This window comes from Mauremys reevesii, linkage group 6, assembly GCF_016161935.1.
Source record: "Mauremys reevesii isolate NIE-2019 linkage group 6, ASM1616193v1, whole genome shotgun sequence".
Taxonomy (NCBI): Eukaryota; Metazoa; Chordata; order Testudines; family Geoemydidae; genus Mauremys; species Mauremys reevesii.
Window position 1 is genome coordinate 124,031,003 of NC_052628.1, and position 19,460 is coordinate 124,050,462.

General features: G+C 45.1%; 1 protein-coding gene and 1 long non-coding RNA gene across 10 annotated transcripts in view; one reads left to right on the plus strand and one right to left on the minus strand.

The window, feature by feature from the left end:
• LOC120407754 overlaps nt 1–14,279 on the minus strand; it is a 40,070-nt gene extending 25,791 nt beyond the window's left edge. The window contains exon 1 of the long non-coding RNA XR_005600232.1: nt 13,999–14,279. This is a non-coding gene — a long non-coding RNA (uncharacterized LOC120407754). The remainder of the gene's footprint in view (nt 1–13,998) is intronic.
• The window catches only part of NRG1 (neuregulin 1), an 816,555-nt gene that overhangs the window by 569,833 nt on the left and 227,262 nt on the right, over nt 1–19,460 (plus strand). Inside the window, exon 1 of one of the 9 annotated variants that reach the window (XM_039543754.1) lies at nt 15,673–15,892. The exons of the other annotated variants lie outside the window; for them this stretch is intronic. Within the exon in view, the coding sequence (XP_039399688.1) occupies nt 15,814–15,892 (79 nt within the window). The 5' untranslated portion in view covers nt 15,673–15,813. Of the gene's footprint in view, nt 1–15,672; nt 15,893–19,460 lie in introns of those variants that run through there. 9 annotated transcript variants of the gene reach the window in all.

Sequence of the window (19,460 nt, forward strand, 5' to 3'; positions counted from 1 at the left end):
CTGTCTGCTTTGGGCTCTGGCCACTGGGCTTCAGGCTCTGGCCACAGGGGTTCAGGCTCCACCCCCTACCCCCCCATGGCCCCACTGCCTCCCCCGGCCCTCCATCCAGGACTTAATTTGCCCCCAGGCTTGCCAAGGCTGAGTAAGTCTACTGTGAAAAGTGATACTTGTATGTTTGTTAATATCACTTTTCACAACAGACTTACTAGCTAGCAATAAATAAATTACAATGATTTGGAGGTGTATATGTGCATATTTATTTGGTTTTCCTAAAATTAATTAAGTATTTAGGAAAAAGTGTGAGAGTGGCCACCGGCAAAAGTTGGTGGCTGCACTCTGAGGCCACCAAAAGTTTGTCCTGAGAACCCCTGGAAACATGATCTATGAAGGAAGATTGAAAGAATTGGGTTTGTTATTAGTCTAGAGAAGACAAGACTGAGGATGGACATGATAACAGTTTTCAAGTACATAAAAGGCTGTTACAAGGAGAAGGATGAAAAATTGTCCTCGTTAACCTCTGAGGATAGGACAGGAGAAAATGGGTTTAAATTGCAGCAAGGGCAGTTTAGGTTGGACATTAGGAAAAATTTCCTAAGTGTCCAGGTGGTTAAGCACTACCTAGGGAGGTTGTGGAATCTCCATCATTGGAGGTTTTAAAGAATAGGTCAGACAAACACCTGTGAGGGGTGGTCTAGTTATTACTTAGTCTGGCCATAAAGTGTAGGGGACTGGACTAGATGACATATTGAGGTCCCTTCCAGTCCTATATGTCTATGATTTTATGACTTTTGAATGTATCAGAGGGGTAGCCGTGTTAGTCTGGATCTGTAAAAACATGCATCTGATGAAGTGGGTATTCACCCACGAAAGCTCATGCTCCAATATGTCTCTTAGTCTATAAGGTGCCACAGGACTCTTTGTTGATTTTTGAATGGACTTGAGGAGAGGAAAATTGCATTCACTGAGGCCAGAGGGCTTGAATGATGGGAGAAGGTGCGCTGACCACAGTAACAGAGAAAGGCAGAGCCAGGGGCTTGGTGGGGAAGATTAAGAGCTCAGTTTTGGGCATGTTAAGTTTAAATTGATAAAGCTCACATTGCTGAGGCGAGATCAGAAGGCTGGGCCAAGATTTGGATGGAAGAAGGCAGGTTTGGAGAAGAGAGGAAGATCTGTGAATCCTTTGAGGTGCTAGCCAAAGCTGTTTTCAACTGAGGTTTGACCAGTTCTAAAGGAAAATCATCTTGCAGAATAAGTGACAAATTTCTGTTATCGTTTCCAACCCCAAATATTTATATACTCCTGGTATGACTGGGAAGGGAAAGCCCTTTACCTCTATGTAATGTGTGAATGATTCCAAACATACCAGACCATTTTCAGAACAATTTGATAATGAATCTCGTTTAAAGCATGTAAGTATCTTCATGGTTTGTGTACTGTGTGAGATCAGTCACTCTTCAATTGCCTTTGCCGTAACACAGCAAGAGCTACTCCAGGATAGCCACTGGAATGCAAATAAAATTGTAAGTACATACCAGTATAGCTACAGTACAATTATCCAATAACTATTGGCTGTGTATAGAAAGGTATTCCCCTGAAATAAGTAAAGAAACTCTCCTAAACTTTGTGCAAATATTGGTAGTTGGGGAAGGCTGAATGTATTTATCTCTGGTATAATATTGTTCAGATTTGTTTAGTGATGTAAGGATTTTAAAACATTAACTCCTGGCACTTGTCTTCCCTCCTGAGACTCCTGCAAATGCACTAGTTGAGACAGAAAGAAAACATAAATTGGTGTGAAACAGTATGAAACCTCTGAACAACTATGAATGCTAGCTGGGATGATAAGGGGTTGAACTCAACACTCTCAGTCTGGGATTAGCTGAGGTCCCCATCTAGGCCCCAAAGTATGTGGCCAGATTTCAAAAGGTGCTGAGGTCTTCTGAAAATCTGGTCACAAGTGTCACAGTCGGAGCTGCTGAATGCTGAGCATGTTGGAAAATCCAAGTGTTATTTAGGTGCCTAAATGGGAACTGCACTGTCTTGAAAATCAGGAGCCACTAGTTGAGGTTGCTGAGTCCTGGAAAATCTAGTCTTGAGCTCTTTTTAAAATCTAGCCCTAAATGTCCTATAGTATTTTGGGGCAGGTGCTTATAACCAAGAGCCAAACAATGAAGAACAATAATGTCGCAAAGTGTCAGAAGTTCTGGAAATGCTATGAATTCTTACGAAATCAGTGTTTTGTTAACATTCCAAAAGTAACAAGAGTGAATGCAACTTTAACAGCACTGATAGTTTATCATGTTCCGTTATGATACAAGAAAACAAACCAAGTGTCAATATTTTGTGTGAGTCATTCAAGCTGTACAAAGAACCCCATGAATGCACTTCAAGTGCTTCAGTTAACCCTAAATTACTCCCTTCTCCAGTTCAGAATTCTCTGTGGGCAACTCGGAATTAGTTTGTTCCAGCCTGAGAAAATCTAAGCTAAATATGGCTTTAATGTGAGGATTGCAATTGAAAAATAATAGGGATGTAGTTTAAGCACAATGGGGCTCTTTGGGGCAGGGATCCTCTTTTCGTTCTGTGTTTGTATAGAGCCCAGGACAGTGGGGTCCTGGCCTGTGAGTGAGTAGGACTCTTAGATGCTGTGACAGTACAAATTAATAATAATTTAACAGTTCATTGACATTAGTTGCTACCATAACACTAACAGAGCTTGGCTATGGAAAAATAAGAAATGTAAAAAAAAGAAAAAATGGTCAATCTTCATTAACTGGTCATGTTAACAGAAAAAAAGAGTTGTATCAATAAACTGCAAAAGTGTAGCGTATGTTTGCAATGTTTAAACCTTATCTGAATGAAAAGTATTCGCCAGAAGTTTCCTTTTACCTGATTGTAAGCAAAAGACATTGGGAAATAATGTTTTCAGAAAGAACATACCTAAAAGGACTTCCAATAAAGATGTGTGTAAATTATAAATTGTTTTTCTGTCAAGGGAGAATATTTGTTCATTCTTTTGGGGGGTACAATTATTCAAAGCCATGCCCGCTCTGTAATTTCTGTTTTAAAACATGAGCTGTCCCCTCACTTACCCACCCCTCTTAGTCAGTATTTGCCACAGGGACTATAATCTGATATACTGATATGGTGATGATTTTAGATGAAAGCTGGTTCAAGTGAGGTCCTGTTTTGTTTTTTTTTCCAGTACATCCTTGGATGCCATTAATCCTGTACTCTTCTACTCCTCTAATTTAGCTACTCCCATGGTGTTCCTCTCTGGCCACTAGAGGGTGCTCTGAGAGCACCACTCACAAATCCCAGTGTCTCACTTCTGTGTTACTCTCAGGCTCCTGAAGGCCGGCCCTAGACTTGAGGCTTCCACTGTATTTGAGGGTGTGTGTGGGGGGAGGCAGAATAGTGGTTTGGAATAAATCACCAGTCTTTGGCTTCCGAAATGTAAATCTAGTTTTGCGCGGGGGGTGGCGGGGAAAGAGTTTCATAATCTTGGTCCGTTCTCCAGGAGTCTCCAGTGTTGTGTTAGGCTTTGAAGGGGATATAACGTATATCTAATTTTGCTCAGATCCGCAGCACAACGTGAGTAGAAGATGCTGAAGACTAGACTTCAGTAATGGTCATTTCCAAGTCATGGCTCAGCAGGGTGGGGTTTTATATTAGGAAAATTCACCTTCCTTTCTATCCAAAATTCTCCTGCCTTGCAGTTTAATCAGTTGTCAGCTTGTGTCCTGTGGCGTGAGAGAGATCCGTCCTGTCGTCTCATGTCTTCCCTCCCGAGCGCCAGTGAAGTGCAGAGAGCGGTGACAATCGCTGATTCTGTGTGTCAGAAATCTTTCTGTAAGAAAGGAAGCCCTGGCAGTTGGTGGCAGAAGTCACGCAGGGCCTCTACGTAGATGGAACTCCCCTTGGAGCCAGTGGGAGCGTGGCTTGAGAAGGACTGCAGGATTTGGCCCTGAATATGTTTGCCAAAATATCCCAAACCTTTCATTTCACAGCTTCAACAGGCAGGCAGCTGCCTACTCCAGACAGCTGTTGAGTTTTCGGTGTAGCTGTGTGGGAGACAGGGCATGTTTTATTAAGATCTTTTAGTACTTTGACTTTATTTGTATTTTATGAGCGTCTTAACATGGCAGGAAGCAGTGCAAAAGTGGCAGCTTTGATTGAGCAACCCTCTAAGAGTTAGGAAGTGCAGCAGTGTCAAAGTTGTGTGCGCAGGTGAATTGGGAGAGGCAAGCCCAGGTCCTGGCATGTACTCTGCTCTGCTCCCATGTGACATGAATATGAAAAGTTCAGTGTGAGGTCATAGAGATGTTCATGAACATACTGTACTGTCCTTTTCTCATTCCCGTCTTTCTTTTCCCCTCTGGTATTTGGAGCTGCTTTGTCTGCTAAGGGGAAAAAAATCCAATTAGGGAATGCTGAGAATATAGCGACAAGTTTTCTTAGAACTAACTGGGAACTTTTTGGTAAACCCACTATCTTGAACATCCGTGTTTCTCCGGTATGTCAACTCGTGGATCCTGTGGGATAATTACTCCTGCTTCACTTGTGTCATTCAGCACACGAAATCCTGTTGGCACCCGTTTGCTCATTGATACTGGCATAACTCTGATGGGAGTGTGGGAGTTCCCCGGGTGGATTTCTGGGAAAATAGACACTCTAGGTACGTCTACACAGCCTGCAGGAGGGACCCTGCCAGCCAGGGTTAACAGAGCGGGGCTAGTAGGTCTCACACTAGCACTCTAATAATAGGTCTCGGAGCCTGAGCTCTTTCTGCGACACAGCTATTTGCAGGACACACGCCTGAGTCTGTGGACCCAAGCTGGGAGACTCGCTTCTGCTGGCTGTGTGAACATACCCTATTATGTGGATTGGTCAGTAGGGGCCACATTAAACAATCCTCATTCTGGCAAGGCTGAGAAAGAGTTTCAGAATTTGGCCCTATATATGGGCCAACTAGATATTGAGCCAGGTCCCCAAAGGACTAAACAAAGTAAGCACAATTCAATGTTGAGATTGTTTGTTTGGGGTCATTTCTGCCTCTGTCAGCCCCGCTGGGCTGATTGTCTTCTCCATAAGAAGAGGCAATCCAGATCAGGCTGATCTAGGTCTGGTGTTTGGGACTTTTATTCATGTTCAGACCCACTTAACAGCTTGTTTGTGTGGCAGTAGCCTTCGTCTTGTCTCCTGATTACCTGCACAGCAGTTTATATTATTGTACAGCTAATGAGCGAGCCCCCCCTCCCCATGAAGAATAATGTTACCACTTCAGGTGTAGATTTTGTGAGGAATAAACTGAAAGTCCTGGTAAAATACAGTTGCAGGGATGCTTGAAGGAGGATTTCATGGGTGTGGTTAATGACAGAAAAGCTAGATTTTAAATCAATTACTGCAGGAAGCAATCTCATAAATTGGTATTTTAGGAGAAATCTAACAATTCTGTTGGCCACTACAAGTTAGTGGTAGGCTACTTAGTGTTTCTTAATGGTAGTGTCCACTGTGTATTGAAATATCATTGAATGCAGCTTTCAGTCCTAGTCTTTATATTATATTTGGGAAATGTATATTAGTTATTAATGCCACAGTATAAAATATGACCTCTTATTGTGCAAATGCAGTTTTGCCAGTAGGTTGGAAATGCATTGAGTATATTGCAGTTATGTGCATTACGGTAGCACCTAGAATCTCAGCTGAGTATAATGTTCCATACTGCTAGACAGCTTCTGTCCCAAAGACCTTACAATCTAAACAGATAAAGGCATGGGAAAATGAGAGGGAAAACGATTTGCACAGGACCTTATGGCAGGTCAGTGGTAGATCCTGGATAGAATCCAGGTTTCCTGATTCCTGAGCTAATGCTCTATCCACTAGACCACACTGCCTTCCCAGTATATGAAGATAGCTTTAGAGACCTGGAAGTAACATAGGTCCAGACAGGGGTGGCTCTAGACATTTCACCGCCCCAAGCAGGGCGGCACGCCGCGGCGGGCGCTCTGCCGGTCGCTGGTCCCGCGGCTCCGGTGGACCTCCCGCAGGCACACCTGCAGACGGTCCGCTGGTCCCGTGGCTCCAGTGGACCTCCCGCAGGCATGCCTGCGGATGCTCCACCGAAGCCACGTGGGACCAGCGGACCCTCCGCAGGCACACCTGCGGGAGGTCCACCGGAGCCGCCTGCCGCCCTCCCGGCGACCGGCAGAGCGCCCGCCCGCGACATGCCGCCCCAAGCACGCGCTTGGCGTGCTGGGGTCTGGAGCCGCCCCTGGGTCCAGATCAAGCCCTAAACATTGGCACATGGAAGGATCCTCTAAACGTGGATTTCCCCCTCCTTGCACAGAAAGGGGTGTTGCAGGGCTATCTCGGTTCTGGGGATTCATGGGGAGGGGTGAGAAAAGAGGTAGGTGTGTCAGGGAGAAGGCACCTTGTTCTCTCACCCAATTCTGTGATGGGAACTCCGCTCTGGGGCAGCAGCAGTCAGAGGAGATGCTGGCAGTGAAGCTGCATTGGACCTGCACTGCCAGGGAGTGTCAGTGTGGTGCCAGAGACCTGCAAAGGCATAGATGTTTCTGGCTTCCTGCCATTTCCCCCAGTGGTCTAGGTCCCTGGCGCACTCCAAACAACAACAGCTCCCACCCATCCAGACCAAGAGGAGCTCCCATGAGGCGGAGCCTCACAGAGTTTTCCTCCCCTGGCAGTTTTACCACGGGGGAGTTAGCACGGCTGACGGAGACTGAAAGCAGAACATTGTCATATTCAGTATTCTAGCCTTGCCAGCATCGGCTTTTCACCACTGTTCTCGGCTGCACTGCTGCACATGAACAGTCACAACCAGACATCTGCAGCTTGATCAGCTGCCGAAGTGTCAATCTGTTCTACAGAGATAAACCAGGCTATTGAAAAATCAGACACCAGACTCTGAAAGCTGCTAGTCATACCTGTTCTTGGAAAGGGCAGACTGCCAATGAACCATGGGCAAAACACTCCATTCAGGCGGGACTTTCAGAGGATGCAGGAAATGACTGGTAACTAGATCAGACTAGAAAAAAGGTGCAGCATTTTTATCAGTGAGGGTAATTAACCATTGGAACCACTTACAAGGGATGTGGTGGATTCTCTACCACTTGAAGTCTTTAGATAAAGTGGATAGATTTTTGGAAGATACGCTATCGCGCAAAGACAAGTTACGGGCATGATGCCGTAATTAGCGGCCTGTGGTATATAGGTCGGCCTAGATGATCATAATGGCCCCTTCTGGCCTTAAACCCTGTGAATCATTGCCAGATTGAATTCTGTGCCTCCATCAGCTCTGGCTTCTCCAGTTGTTTCTGTTCCTAGATACATTTTGATCTAGGAATTATTTTTGTCTACACTAATTGCATCGAAGCGTATGAGGTAGTAAATATGAACACTGGTGTGTTGTGCTAAAGGAGGAGAACCCCAGAGTCACACTGGCTAACACAGTTTCCTTGCTCAGACTATGAGACATGCCAGGAGCATATAGCAACTGGATAGTTCCTTTGGGTTTAAGAATGTTGCTAGTTAAAAGAAATTTTAAAAATATATTCTTTTAACTCAACCCTGCGTCTTTTCTGTTCCTGTTGAACATTGGTCCTGGATAACCACAGTCAGGGGGCTTAGTGGAGGAGGTGTGGAAAATCCATGTGGCCCATCCTCTAGCCAAGAGGATTCCCAGAGATTCATGCTGTTCCCAAGGGTTCTGAGAAAGGTCCGGGACATCCATGCAGAGACAATGTGCCTTCTGACCAGGATTGGCTCCTCGCAGCTTCATTGCTGTGGCTCAATCTCCTCCCCTTTCCCTGAAGCTCCTGTAGAGTTCCCTCTGTGGGTGGCAGGGAAGGGGAATAGCATTAGAGAGGCAGCTGAGTGCCCCCTTCATTGCATGGATGGTGGGAACCACATGTGAAATGTCTCCTTTGTTAGTGGATCTAAGGGGACCATCTGGTCACTCTTGCTTGAAATTAGGTATTACTCCAAATGAATTACTTCTCAGTCACTACACATGCCTCCTGCCTTTGGGCCCAGTCAGCCAGTCCTGATTCAGGGAAAACACTCCCCAGTTTAGGCATTTTATCCTGTGGATGTTGGAGTAAATACATCAGTGCTGTGGTTCATTTCTTTCCCTCTCTTCTTTCCTCTGAGCACCAACTAAATTAAAAAAAAAAGTTAGGGAGAGATTTTCAAAGGGCAGATTCCCTTGACTTTCAGTGGGTATTGTCGGCTGGATCCTGCACCCCTGCTGTTAATGGCAGCTCTGCCACAGAATCAGGCAATGTATGCACAGCTTCCATTGATTCCTTTGGAAGTCTCCTGAATGAAGCTTATGGAAGTGAGCAGCTTGACAGAGCTGGAGACTTAGGTTCTCTCTCTCCTCAGCATCTTCACTTTGCCCCCAGAAGAGGTACAGGACCCTCCCACTGCATAGCAAATCCATCTCAGCCCTGTCCTAGGCGGACAACCTTTAGGGGAGATTGGGCAGGGAGAGTGCAGTATCCTTTCAGTCATTGGACTCTCTGCCAACTGGGTTGCCTCCTATAGTGTTTTGGGTGACTTTTCTTCTAAAGTGGACTAGATTTGACATAGATCAAATAAAAGCTGTCGACTGAAATGCCTTTGGGCCTGATTTAGCAAACATGTGAGCACTGAGTAACTGTACCCATGTGAATTGTTCCATTAAGATCCATGAGACTACTCACATAAGTAAGTTACTCACATGCTTATATATTTGCAGGATTAGCCCATTTTTAACTCCTACCTTTGGGTCTAAGGCCTTGTCTCCATGGGAAAGTTGCACTGGTTTACCTTAAATCAGGTCTTAAACCAATTTAGCTAAACCAGCACAAATCCCTGTGTGGACACTCTTATTCTGATTTATCTTAAATTTATTCCCAATTGACTTAAACTAAATCAAAATAAGATACTCTTAAATTGAAATAGAAGTGTCTACTCTTGGATTTGCACTGGTGTAAGTAACCTGGTTTAAATTCAGACCTGAGGTGAAACTGGTGCAATTTTCCCATGTAGACAAGCCTCAGTGATCAGGAGGTTCCTGCTTCCATTCACTACCAACCATCTGTGTGCCCCTACCAATCCAGTGTGTGATCCATCTAGTCCTCATCCTGAAAATGGTATTTGAATGGCCTCTTTGGATTTGGTATTGAATGTAACAGCTGTGAGAAAGTTCCTCCTCTACCTTGGTGGGTCCTGCGCTCATTGGCGGATTTGCTTGCCTCACAGATTTACCTGTGGGTCAGGAAACAGCCCAGAGACCTTCCCCTCTGGTAGAAGCCACAGTCCCGGTCAATTCCTCCTGTGTTGGATAAGGAGTTGGGAGTTTTGGGGGGAACCCGGGCCCTCTCTCTGGGTTCCAGCTCAGGGCCCTATGTACTGCAGCTGTCTAGAGTGCCTCCTGGAACAGCTGCATGACAGCTACAACTCCCTGGGCTACTTCCCCATGGCCTCCTCCCAACACCTTCTTTATTCTCACCACAGGACCTTCCTCCTGATGTCTGATAACGCTTGTACTTCTCAGTCCTCCAGCAGAGCCTACTCACTCTCAGCTTCTTGCACACCTCTTGCTCCCAGTTCCTCGCACGCACTTCCTCTCCTCTGGCTCCCCCTTGGCCTGACTGAAGTGAGCCCTTTTATAGCATCAGAGGGATCTTAATTAGAGTCAGGTGCTTAAGAGCCTCACCTGACTCTTAGCAGGTTAATTGGAGTCAGGTGTTCTCATTAGCCTGGAACAGCCCCTGCTCTGGTCACTCAGGGAACAGAAAACTGCTTATCCAGTGGCCAGTACATCTCCCTTCTACTACTCTGCTGTTCCCAACTGGCCTGGGTCTATCACACAGCAAACAAACCTGCATCTTTCCCAAATCTCCCCCCCCCAACTTCTTTCTACTTCCTTTTGTCCTTTGGAAGGCACTCATTAACCATCACTAGCGCACATTAAGAATATCTTCAAAATGCTGAAAAGACGCAGCAAGCAAACAGAAAGGCAGCTAAATCCTGATGCAGTTTTGTATGACCAGCTCTGATTTCTGTATCTGCTCCTTCAGTGCACTTCATTGGCAATAGCGGCAACATTGAAGTCAATTCCCAGCTCTGGATAAAGGAGGAAAGTGTTGATGTTTGCAGTTAAATCCGAGGTTGGATTATTTTAATTTAGCATCAGACGGGTAGCCGTGTTAGTCTGGTTCTGTAGAAGCAGCAAAGAATCCTGTGGCACCTTATAAACTAACAGAAGTTTTGCAGCATGAGCTTTCGTGGGTGAATACCCACTTCTTCGGATGCAAGCAGTGGAAATTTCCAGGGGCAGGTGTGTATATATAAGCAAGCAAGAAGCAAGCTAGAGATAACGAGATTAGATCAATCAGGGAGGATGGGGCCCTGTTCCAGCAGCTGAGGTGTGAAAACCAAGGGAGGAGAAACTGGTTCTGTAATTGGCAAGCCATTCACAGTCTTTGTTTAGTCCTAAACTGATGGTGTTAAATTTGCAGATGAACTGGAGCTCAGCAGTTTCTCTTTGAAGTCTGGTCCTAAAGTTTTTTTGTTGTAGGATGGCCACCTTAAAATCTGCTATTGTGTGGCCAGGGAGGTTGAAGTGTTCTCCTACAGGTTTTTGTATATTGCCATTCCTAATGTCTGATTTGTGTCCATTTATCCTTTTCCTTAGAGACTGTCCAGTTTGGCCGATGTACATAGCAGAGGGGCATTGCTGGCATATGATGGCATATATTACATTGGTGGACGTGCAGGTGAATGAACCGGTGTTGGTGTGGCTGATCTGGTTAGGTCCTGTGATGGTGTTGCTGGTGTAGATATGTGGGCAGAGTTGGCATTGAGTTTTGTTGCATGGGTTGGTTCCTGAGCTAGAGTTACTATGGTGCGGTGTGCAGTTGTTGGTGAGAATATGCTTCAGGTTGGCAGGTTGTCTGTGGGCGAGGACTGGCCTGCCACCCAAGGCCTGTGAAAGTGTGGGATCATTGTCCAGGATGGGTTGTAGATCCCTGATGATGCGTTGGAGGGGTTTGAGCTGGGGACTGTATGTGATGGCCAGTGGAGTCCTGTTGGTTTCTTTCTTGGGTTTGTCTTGCAGTAGGAGGTTTCTGGGTACACGTCTGGCTCTGTTGATCTGTTTCCTTATTTCCTCGTGTGGGTATTGTTGTCTTGAGAATGCTTGATGGAGATTTTCTAGGTGTTGGTCTCTGTCTGCGGGGTTAGAGCAGATACGGTTGTACCTCAGTGCTTGGCTGTAGACAATGGATCTTGTGGTGTGCCCGGGATGGAAGCTGGAGGCATGAAGGTAGGCATAGCGGTCGGTAGGTTTTCGGTATAGGGTGGTGTTAATGTGCTAGTCTCTATTAATCCTTCTTGTGTGTGTTAGGGTTTCCTGTTGAGTTGTCATGCGGGTTAAATCTGACACCCTGAGTTGTAGCATTGGTTAAGGAAAGGCAGCACATTACTTAGATGAAAAACCATGAGTACCTTCATGCTTCTTGAGTGTTTTTATTGGTCAGTACTGCAATGCTGGCAATAGCCAAAAAGCAGCTTGACACCTCATCTTTTCATGCTGCCCTGTTTATGGTACCTAGTTCTGAACTCATATTCCTAAGGTGCCCAGGTCTTTGGATGCCAAGAGTTAAAATGATTAGACCAGACTCTCTCCTGTATCAAGACCTGCTCAGCACATAAGGGGAGGTCAGTGAGCACCAGTAACAGCTCCTTCTTTCTCAACCTGCCCAAGTCTCCACATGAGTTAGAGCAGCCTCGGTTGCTGTAACTTAATGCCAGCTTGCCCTGGCCCCATCAGTGGAGAGCTGCTGGAGCTCGGCTATGCTGACACGCCACCTCCTGCCCACTGTGCCAGGATGAGGCAGTTGGCGTGGGACCCAGCTCTGCTGCTTTACACCAGCTGAGCCACTCCTCTGCCCCAGGGAGATCGCTGCTGACCTGTGATGCTAATGACCAGGTTCTGAGTAGCATGAAGAGGCCAGATGAGGAGGGTAAAATAGAGCCTGTTCTCATTGTTCCCATCTCTTCCTGGGCAAAAGGCCGGCCACAGGGAAAAGCTCTGTACTGCTTCCAGAAGTGGCAAAGAATGGATTGTGATGCTAATTAGCTCCAGTGCTATTCACTCGGTCCACAGTTGTGTGTGCTTCCCAGGGGCCTTCATGCCCCCCTGTAGGAAAGGAATCTGCTGTTGCTGATTATGGGAGGTGGGAAGCCCTCATCAAAGATTTTCTCAGTGAGCTGCGAGATGGAATGCTCAGCCCCGGCTGGGCACGCCATCGGCGCAGCTGGACCAGTGCCACCAGTACAGAGAATAGGGAGAGCACTGGGCCCAGCTCTCTCCTCCCCTCTGCAGAGAATTTTGATCCACTGCAATTGCACAGTCCCACGTTTCCTTCCTCATTCCCCTGCCGGAGAAGTGCAGAGGTCTCAAGGCTGGATCCCGCGAAGAGCCAAGCACTTAGGCACACGTTTAACTGTAAGGAACATGAATAATCCCATTAGCTTCAATGGGACTACTCACATGCTTAAAGTTAAGCACGTGCTTAACTGCTCTGCTAGACGGACCACAGTGTTCAGCATTTTGCAGGATTGAGGCCTTAGTTCACAGAGGCTGGAGATGGAGTGGAGTCCTGTTGAAAGAGGTCTACACTCCTTCCATCCTCTGTAAGTGAAAGTCTACGGGTGACCTCAGCACCTAGCTCTAAATGAGCCAGGGAACAAGAAAAAAGATAATTAGCCATTTAAACTAAAACAGTGAATAAACTTCAGTGTTTCAAGCATAACATTTGAAAGAAATTAGGTTGGACTTCATGCTTTTGGTTTGAGGCTCTGTGTGTGGTCTCCTCTGGGGCGACAGCGGATAAGGAGGAGAAAGAGAAACAGTAATGTTGATACTTATTTCATTAACCTGACTTACAGGTGGAATTTGTGTATACTTAGTGGTTTTAGATATTCAGGTGTTTTCAGCACCTTTGTCATCTTATTCTCAGGCTCTGCAAAGTAAGAAACTGCAGTTTCTCATTCTGTCTTGACTTTTTTAGGAGTTGCAAAGAAATGGCAAAATGTTTCACCTTTCCAGAGTTGTTAGTGCAGTTTTAAGGCATGCGCAAACAGATGCAAAAACTTGTCCATCACAATTACAGCAAGTAGATGAGTTCAGTTGTAAGTGCGCCTTGCCTTTAAGCCCTCCTAGAATGTTATTACATCACAGAATTCCTCCACCAGGCATGTGTCAGGAAAAAGTGCATCTTTTTATTTAAGCCGTATTTAATTTGTGGTTACATAAAAATGCTGGAGCTTTTATGGACAAGCCCCCTTAGGGAGTGGTTCTGTGAAATTTGCTAACAGCTGGATGGCACAGATTTGGAAAGCGCTGTTGTCCGTAAGTAAGAAAAATAAAGGTTGCTGCGAGAGACCAGTGTATTTTTCCCAAATAACTCTTTTATTTCCATATTAACTCTTAGCAAGGAACAAATCTTTGACTAATGTATGTTCTTTTGATAGACTTAGGAAGTCAATTCTCTCTAGAAAAGCAGAAATCAGCCCCCAGCAGGGGAACGTTCAAATGTTATGAATAGCTAGTTTCCTTTTTTTAAAACTTTAGTTGGTTCAGAACTCCCTTGACAAATTAACAGAACGCCAGGTGTCACTGGATTGCCTTGTTTCATGGTGAATGTGTAACTAAAGGCTTCTTCTCTAACCAGGGCCTGTCAGTTTCCTGGAAAAAATCAGAGTCCATTTCTGATCAGTCCCAAAGAGACACAGAATAAACAAGACCAGTAAAATGCTTTGAAGTTGTTGTAAAATAAGTAACAACTTGAGGCACCAAGTGCTTGGAATATGGTTATCAGGCCAGTTACATTCATAAAACTGCTTTGCACCCATTTATGTTGATTCCATAAACTTTGAGCAGATAAGATAAAACCAATAACCCAGGTAAAGGAATATACTTACAGAATGTGAATGCAGGGCTTTTTTCCCGTTAGTTAGCAGGGGATTCATGTTTGTTCAGTAGCACTAGCACTAATCTCCCCTTTTCCTCCTCCGCAATTCTCTCACACAAGATAGAAAAGGCACTTTCCCTCCATGAGTCTAGATCCCCTTTCTGCAAGCCAGGAAGGACTCCCTTCCTCCCCTGACCCAGCTAGGGGAGATGAGGTCGGGCTGACCCACTCACTACAAGCAGCAAATATTCCCAAGCCCCCACCCAGCCCACCATTCTCAGAGGGGACCTGCTTCTCCGCCATCCTATAGCTAGAGGCTACAGAGTGACCCAACAGCTGCCTCTATGAGACGCTGCTGATAGGGGAGCTGCCTAGAGAAGCTCATAATGGGGTGGGGGAGCATGGATAGGTGGGCGGGTCTGAGGTGTGGGGAGTTTTGGATGGATCTGGAGTGTGATTCGATTGATTTTTTTGAGGTGAGAAAGGAAAGGAAAGCACTGAAGGATTTTTTGAGTTGGGAGAGAAGGGAATGAGCTACGGAGGGAATGGCTCATGTATCACTCATTGAGGAAGCCCCTTGTTAAAATGCTGCCAATTTAGGGCTGGGTTAGTGTCTGGGTGCTTACTGTGTCTTTTTCACAAGCACTAGTATCTAAATTTTCCATAAAGCCTCTTCCTTGAGCATGCCGCATGTAAAAGTTCCAGCCAGGAGTAATGGGGGAAGGGAAAACGCATGACCTCATAAAGTTTTTGTGGAGATCCAAAACCAGAATTGCCAGATGCTTCTTCAGAGAGGGATCGAGGTTATATTTAAATACATCATCTAGATATCCCCTTAATACCAGCAGAGAATCAAGCCCATTTATTCTCTAAATGCACATTTCTTTCACCATGGCATAACTCCAAGAAGACATTTCAATTGATCGGCGGGCTGAATTTAACACACACAGACAAAAAGTGAAAGTAAGTATCATTTCTTCTAACACAGAGGTTTTACCAAGCTATTGAGACATGGAACTTTTAAAAAGCAAGACACTTCAGGCTTATTTTTAGAAATTCACTTCTCCAAATTATCCTGCAGGACAAATTGGACAGAATACTGTAATCAGCATATAGTCAAGTGTCAACCAAAAAAAAAAAGAAGAGCATGCACTTTAATCTAGGAGGAAAATCTAGGAGGGGGAAATGGATGTAATATTGCTCGAACAATTAGCCCAAATACCTGTTTGGGGGTGGGGGTGGGAACACTCAGAATGGAGGGGGACTTCCTCAGTGCCTGTAAAGTAAGCAGGGTAAATAGCTGGAATGTGAACATTCCAACTTTGCCCCCACTCCAACTTTCCTTTGGTTGGGGCAAGCTGCTGAGGGGGGTTTCTGTAGCTGCTTTACCCGGCACTGCTCACCTGAGCTCTCCTGCCAGCTGGGCTCATCTGGAGAAGGCAGCTACGTTGCCACCTCTTGACACTAGGAGCTGCTCTCACTCCTGCCGGGCATGAGTGATGCTTAGGGGCGAAGGGAGTCCTCTGCCCAGAGAGGATGGAATGACTGGGGATTTGGAAGGAAGAGTCACCGGAGGTGTGTGGATTCATGTTTGTTCAGTAGCACTAGCACTAAGAGCATAAGAGAGCAGGAGGGGATTTACATCTCTGGGCTCTTGGATCAGGAGGCACTATGGGGGTCTGTGTGTCTTTTGCCCGCCCCCAGCATTGCTGGCAAAATGACTCCACTGATCATCCTTGTGATCGTATCTTTTAGCCCATGCAGTGACCATGGCAACCAAAGTTCTGGATTGGTTGCTATAGGATAGTAGCTCTAATGTCTGTTGATGGGAGTGGGGGAAGGAGAGCAGCTGTGGAGCATGGGGAAGTTGCTTGACTGCGGTAATCGTGTTTGGCAGGTCAAGGGTGAGCATTGGCCTGCAGGGATTAGTACAATGCCCTGGACTAGCAAAGTGGTGTCATAATAAACCCCAGATGTTTCTGCTATTTTCAATGTATATGTTATGCTTAAACCTTAAAATGTATCCTAGGATATGGTGGGTAGGGAAAGGTTATTAGCTGCTTGGAAATTCCTTATTTGTAATATATCTATTCCCTCTTGATATTAGTTGCTGCCCGTTTAAAACATAAATCTTTGATTCTGTATTGTAACAGCAACATTTCCTCCAAATCAGCGGTTCCATTTGACTTCATGAGAACACAAATGTAGTTCTCTTGTGAGAATTCAGACCTCGCACTTCAGAAACTGGGAACTGTGGTAACAGGTTTTGTGTAATGGTGTGGGATGGACAAACAGCACACAAGAGATGTAAGGAAGTCACAGGGGCATAGAAAACAGTTTCATTCCCCCCAGGCTAATGGTTTTAGAATGTGGAGCCATGACCCTTGGAGTATGTCATTGGCCCCAGCAGAGCCTTAGCACCATTGTGTGAGCTTTTAAGTCTAATAAACGTTTAGATTAAATCAAAGTCTAGGAGTCTCCTGTACTTGGCGTCTCTGAACAGAGGGAAGAGGAGTAAAGCAGAAATAACATAAGTCACCATGTTTGTTGTGGGCATTTAAACTTTGTTCCATACGGCTGGGATGACTCAAGAGTTTTGTAATGAGGGGAGGTTGTCTTCCACCTCTAAGTTACTAATTCTAAATTAGGCTAGGCTGGTAGTGATTGGAAGGTGTTACCATGTGGTGGCTAATTGGTGGTCTCAGTCTCAGGTGTGCACATCACAAAAACTGCCTTTGCAAAGAGAAATCCTCCAGTTTTAACCCTCCAGGGCAGGGGTGGGATGAGAAAACTGGTACGATTGTGATGATACACAGAGGAAGGTGTGAGTGGAAGAGGAATCTGTGTATCAGTGCTGTCGTACCGAGCACCCCCTGTGAGAACTTTCAAAATCTTTGCAGTGTTCTCACTCCTCAAGGATTGGTGGGAGAAGGAGGAGAAGCCAGTCACAAAGCTCTGTCTGCAGCCCTTGGCACAGAATTGTAGAGTCCAAATCCAGTGCCAATCTGTGTACCCATTCCAGCCTTGGCAACTCCTCCAAGGCTGCCAACTGAGATGCTGGATAGTGTTAAGTTGAGTGATGATTCTAGATGGTTTTTATGGTGTGTATAACTGTCCATTTAGATCAAGACCTCCTCTCTCACAACTCACTTCACAGTCATCTCATGGGAACAGCCACTGGCCATTTGTACCCATCTCTGGGCAAGTTTATTAAGGAATTTACATTCTTCTTGTTCCCTGCTGAATAGCAAATTTCCTCTTTCAGAGATTCCAGCAAAAGCCTACTTTGATATTAGTTTTATTTAATCATTGACGTACTTATGTACTATAGATATATTGGATATTCATAAAGCTGATGAGATAAAACACTTTGCAAAGAGAACTATGTGAATGGAACTAATAACTTCCTGCTAGAAGAAATAAAACACGAATAAAAGGCAGAAATAGAGTGGGGAATCAATTTAATCATTTTGATTTTTTTCATTATTCTCTCCAGTCAGGTTGTTTTATTATATCTCCCTACAGATGGGCAAAGATTCAGAGTAAGGCAAAGTTGAGTGAAGGAGTTTGTCCATATTCTACAGGACATTGTTTGTGTCTGTTTTTTGCATTTCCCTGAGCAATGATGGTGACCTCTTTGGTCAGTTACTACCTGAGAATTCCCCATACAACCAGCAGGGGTACTCAGGATATTAGATTTTCTCACAGAGCATTAAAAAATGGCCTATGATCTTTCTGGTGAATGTCCCCTCTCTTTGTTTTTTTACTGCTTTACTTCTTCTTCCAGCTGTTTGCAGCGTTCACTACCATGGGTCTAATCTGCCTGTTGCAGTGGTTCTCAAACTCTTCCAAATCAGGACCTCCTTCCTTAGCAATATGGGAAGGGCAGGGTACTCATGACTCCTGGACATCTGGAAGAGGGGTTGTGCCACCCTAGTTGAGAACTGCTGATCCATGGTGTTTATAAGAAGCCTGCCACCTTACCAACTTCTGGTTAGCCCGTTTCGTTCTGCTTTCCTTTCATAAACGTAGTTGCTGCCGTTGCTGCATGATCGTGAGAGCAGGGTGCCAGCTTTAAGAGACAAGTCAATAGTTTCTTGCCCAAACACATTATACCTTCTTAATAGTGGGCTTATTTTTTTATCACAATTGGGAAATAACTCTCTTTAATCCTGCCTGAAACTGGATTTATCATATGGCAGTGCTCTGTGCTGCCTTTATGCTGTATCTGGTGATACATATAGTATACATGATGCGTGTGCTAGGCTATGCCTGCTGTAATTATGGTTACAAAGCAGTTTACGTCCCAACCCCCTGTTTTCACACAACATTTTAAGGTTAATTTTTTGATGCTCAGTTTCTGTTTGAAGTCAAATTCCTCCCTCCCGCACCCGGCCCCCCAAAGTTCAAGCAAAATGCCCTCAGCCATTTTGAGCCCAGCAAGGGTGGAGAACAAAATGAGACTTTCCTCCCATTACATTCCAGTGGCACTGTTTCCGAAAAGCCAGAAAACACCTTCCTGACGTATGTAAGTTTCACTGACAAAAGCAGCAGGGTGGACAGCGCTATGTTGGTGGGAGAGCATCTCCCATCGGTATAGCTACCGCTGCTCATTGGGAGGGGTTTAATTATGCCGGCAGGAAAGCTCTTTCCCACCAGCATAGAGCAGGTACACGGGAGACCTTACAGCAGACGGCTGCAGCGGGATCGCTGTGCTGCTGTAAGGTCCATAGTGTAGACATAGACTTAGTAAGGCTTTTGATACTGTCTCACATGACCTTCTCATAAACAAACTAGGAGCATTGGCAAACCTATTACAAGGAGGGTGGAAACCCACACTCAAAAGTAGTTATCGATATTTCAGCCAAGCTGGAAGGGCATATTGAATGGGGCCCTGCAGGGTTCTGCTCTGTGTCTGGTTCTATTCAATATCTTCATAAATGATTTGGACAATGGCATAAAGAATACAGTTAAAAAATTCGTGGATGATACCAGGCTGGGAGTGCTTATAAAGAGCTTTGGGTGTTTAGAATTCAAAATGATCTTGACAAATTAGGGAAAAGGTCTGAAATAGATGGGATGAAATTCAATAAGAACAAATGCAAAATACTCCACTTGGGGAGGAATAATCAATGGCACACATACAAAATGTGAAATAACTGCACAAGAGGCAGTACTGTAGAAAAGGATCTGAGGATTATAGTGGATCACAAACTAAATATGAGTCAACAATGCAACACTATTGCAAAAAAGGAACATCATTCTGGGATGTATTATCAGGAGTGTTGTAAGCAAAACACGATTAGGCCTCAACTGGAGTACTGTGTCAAGTTCTGGGTGCCACAGTTCAGGAAAGATATAGAGAAATTGGAGAAAGTCCAGAGGAGAGCAACAAAAATGATTAAAGGTCTAGAAAACATGACCTAGGAGGAAAATTGAAAAAAAAAAAAGGTTTTGTTTAGTCTGGAGAAG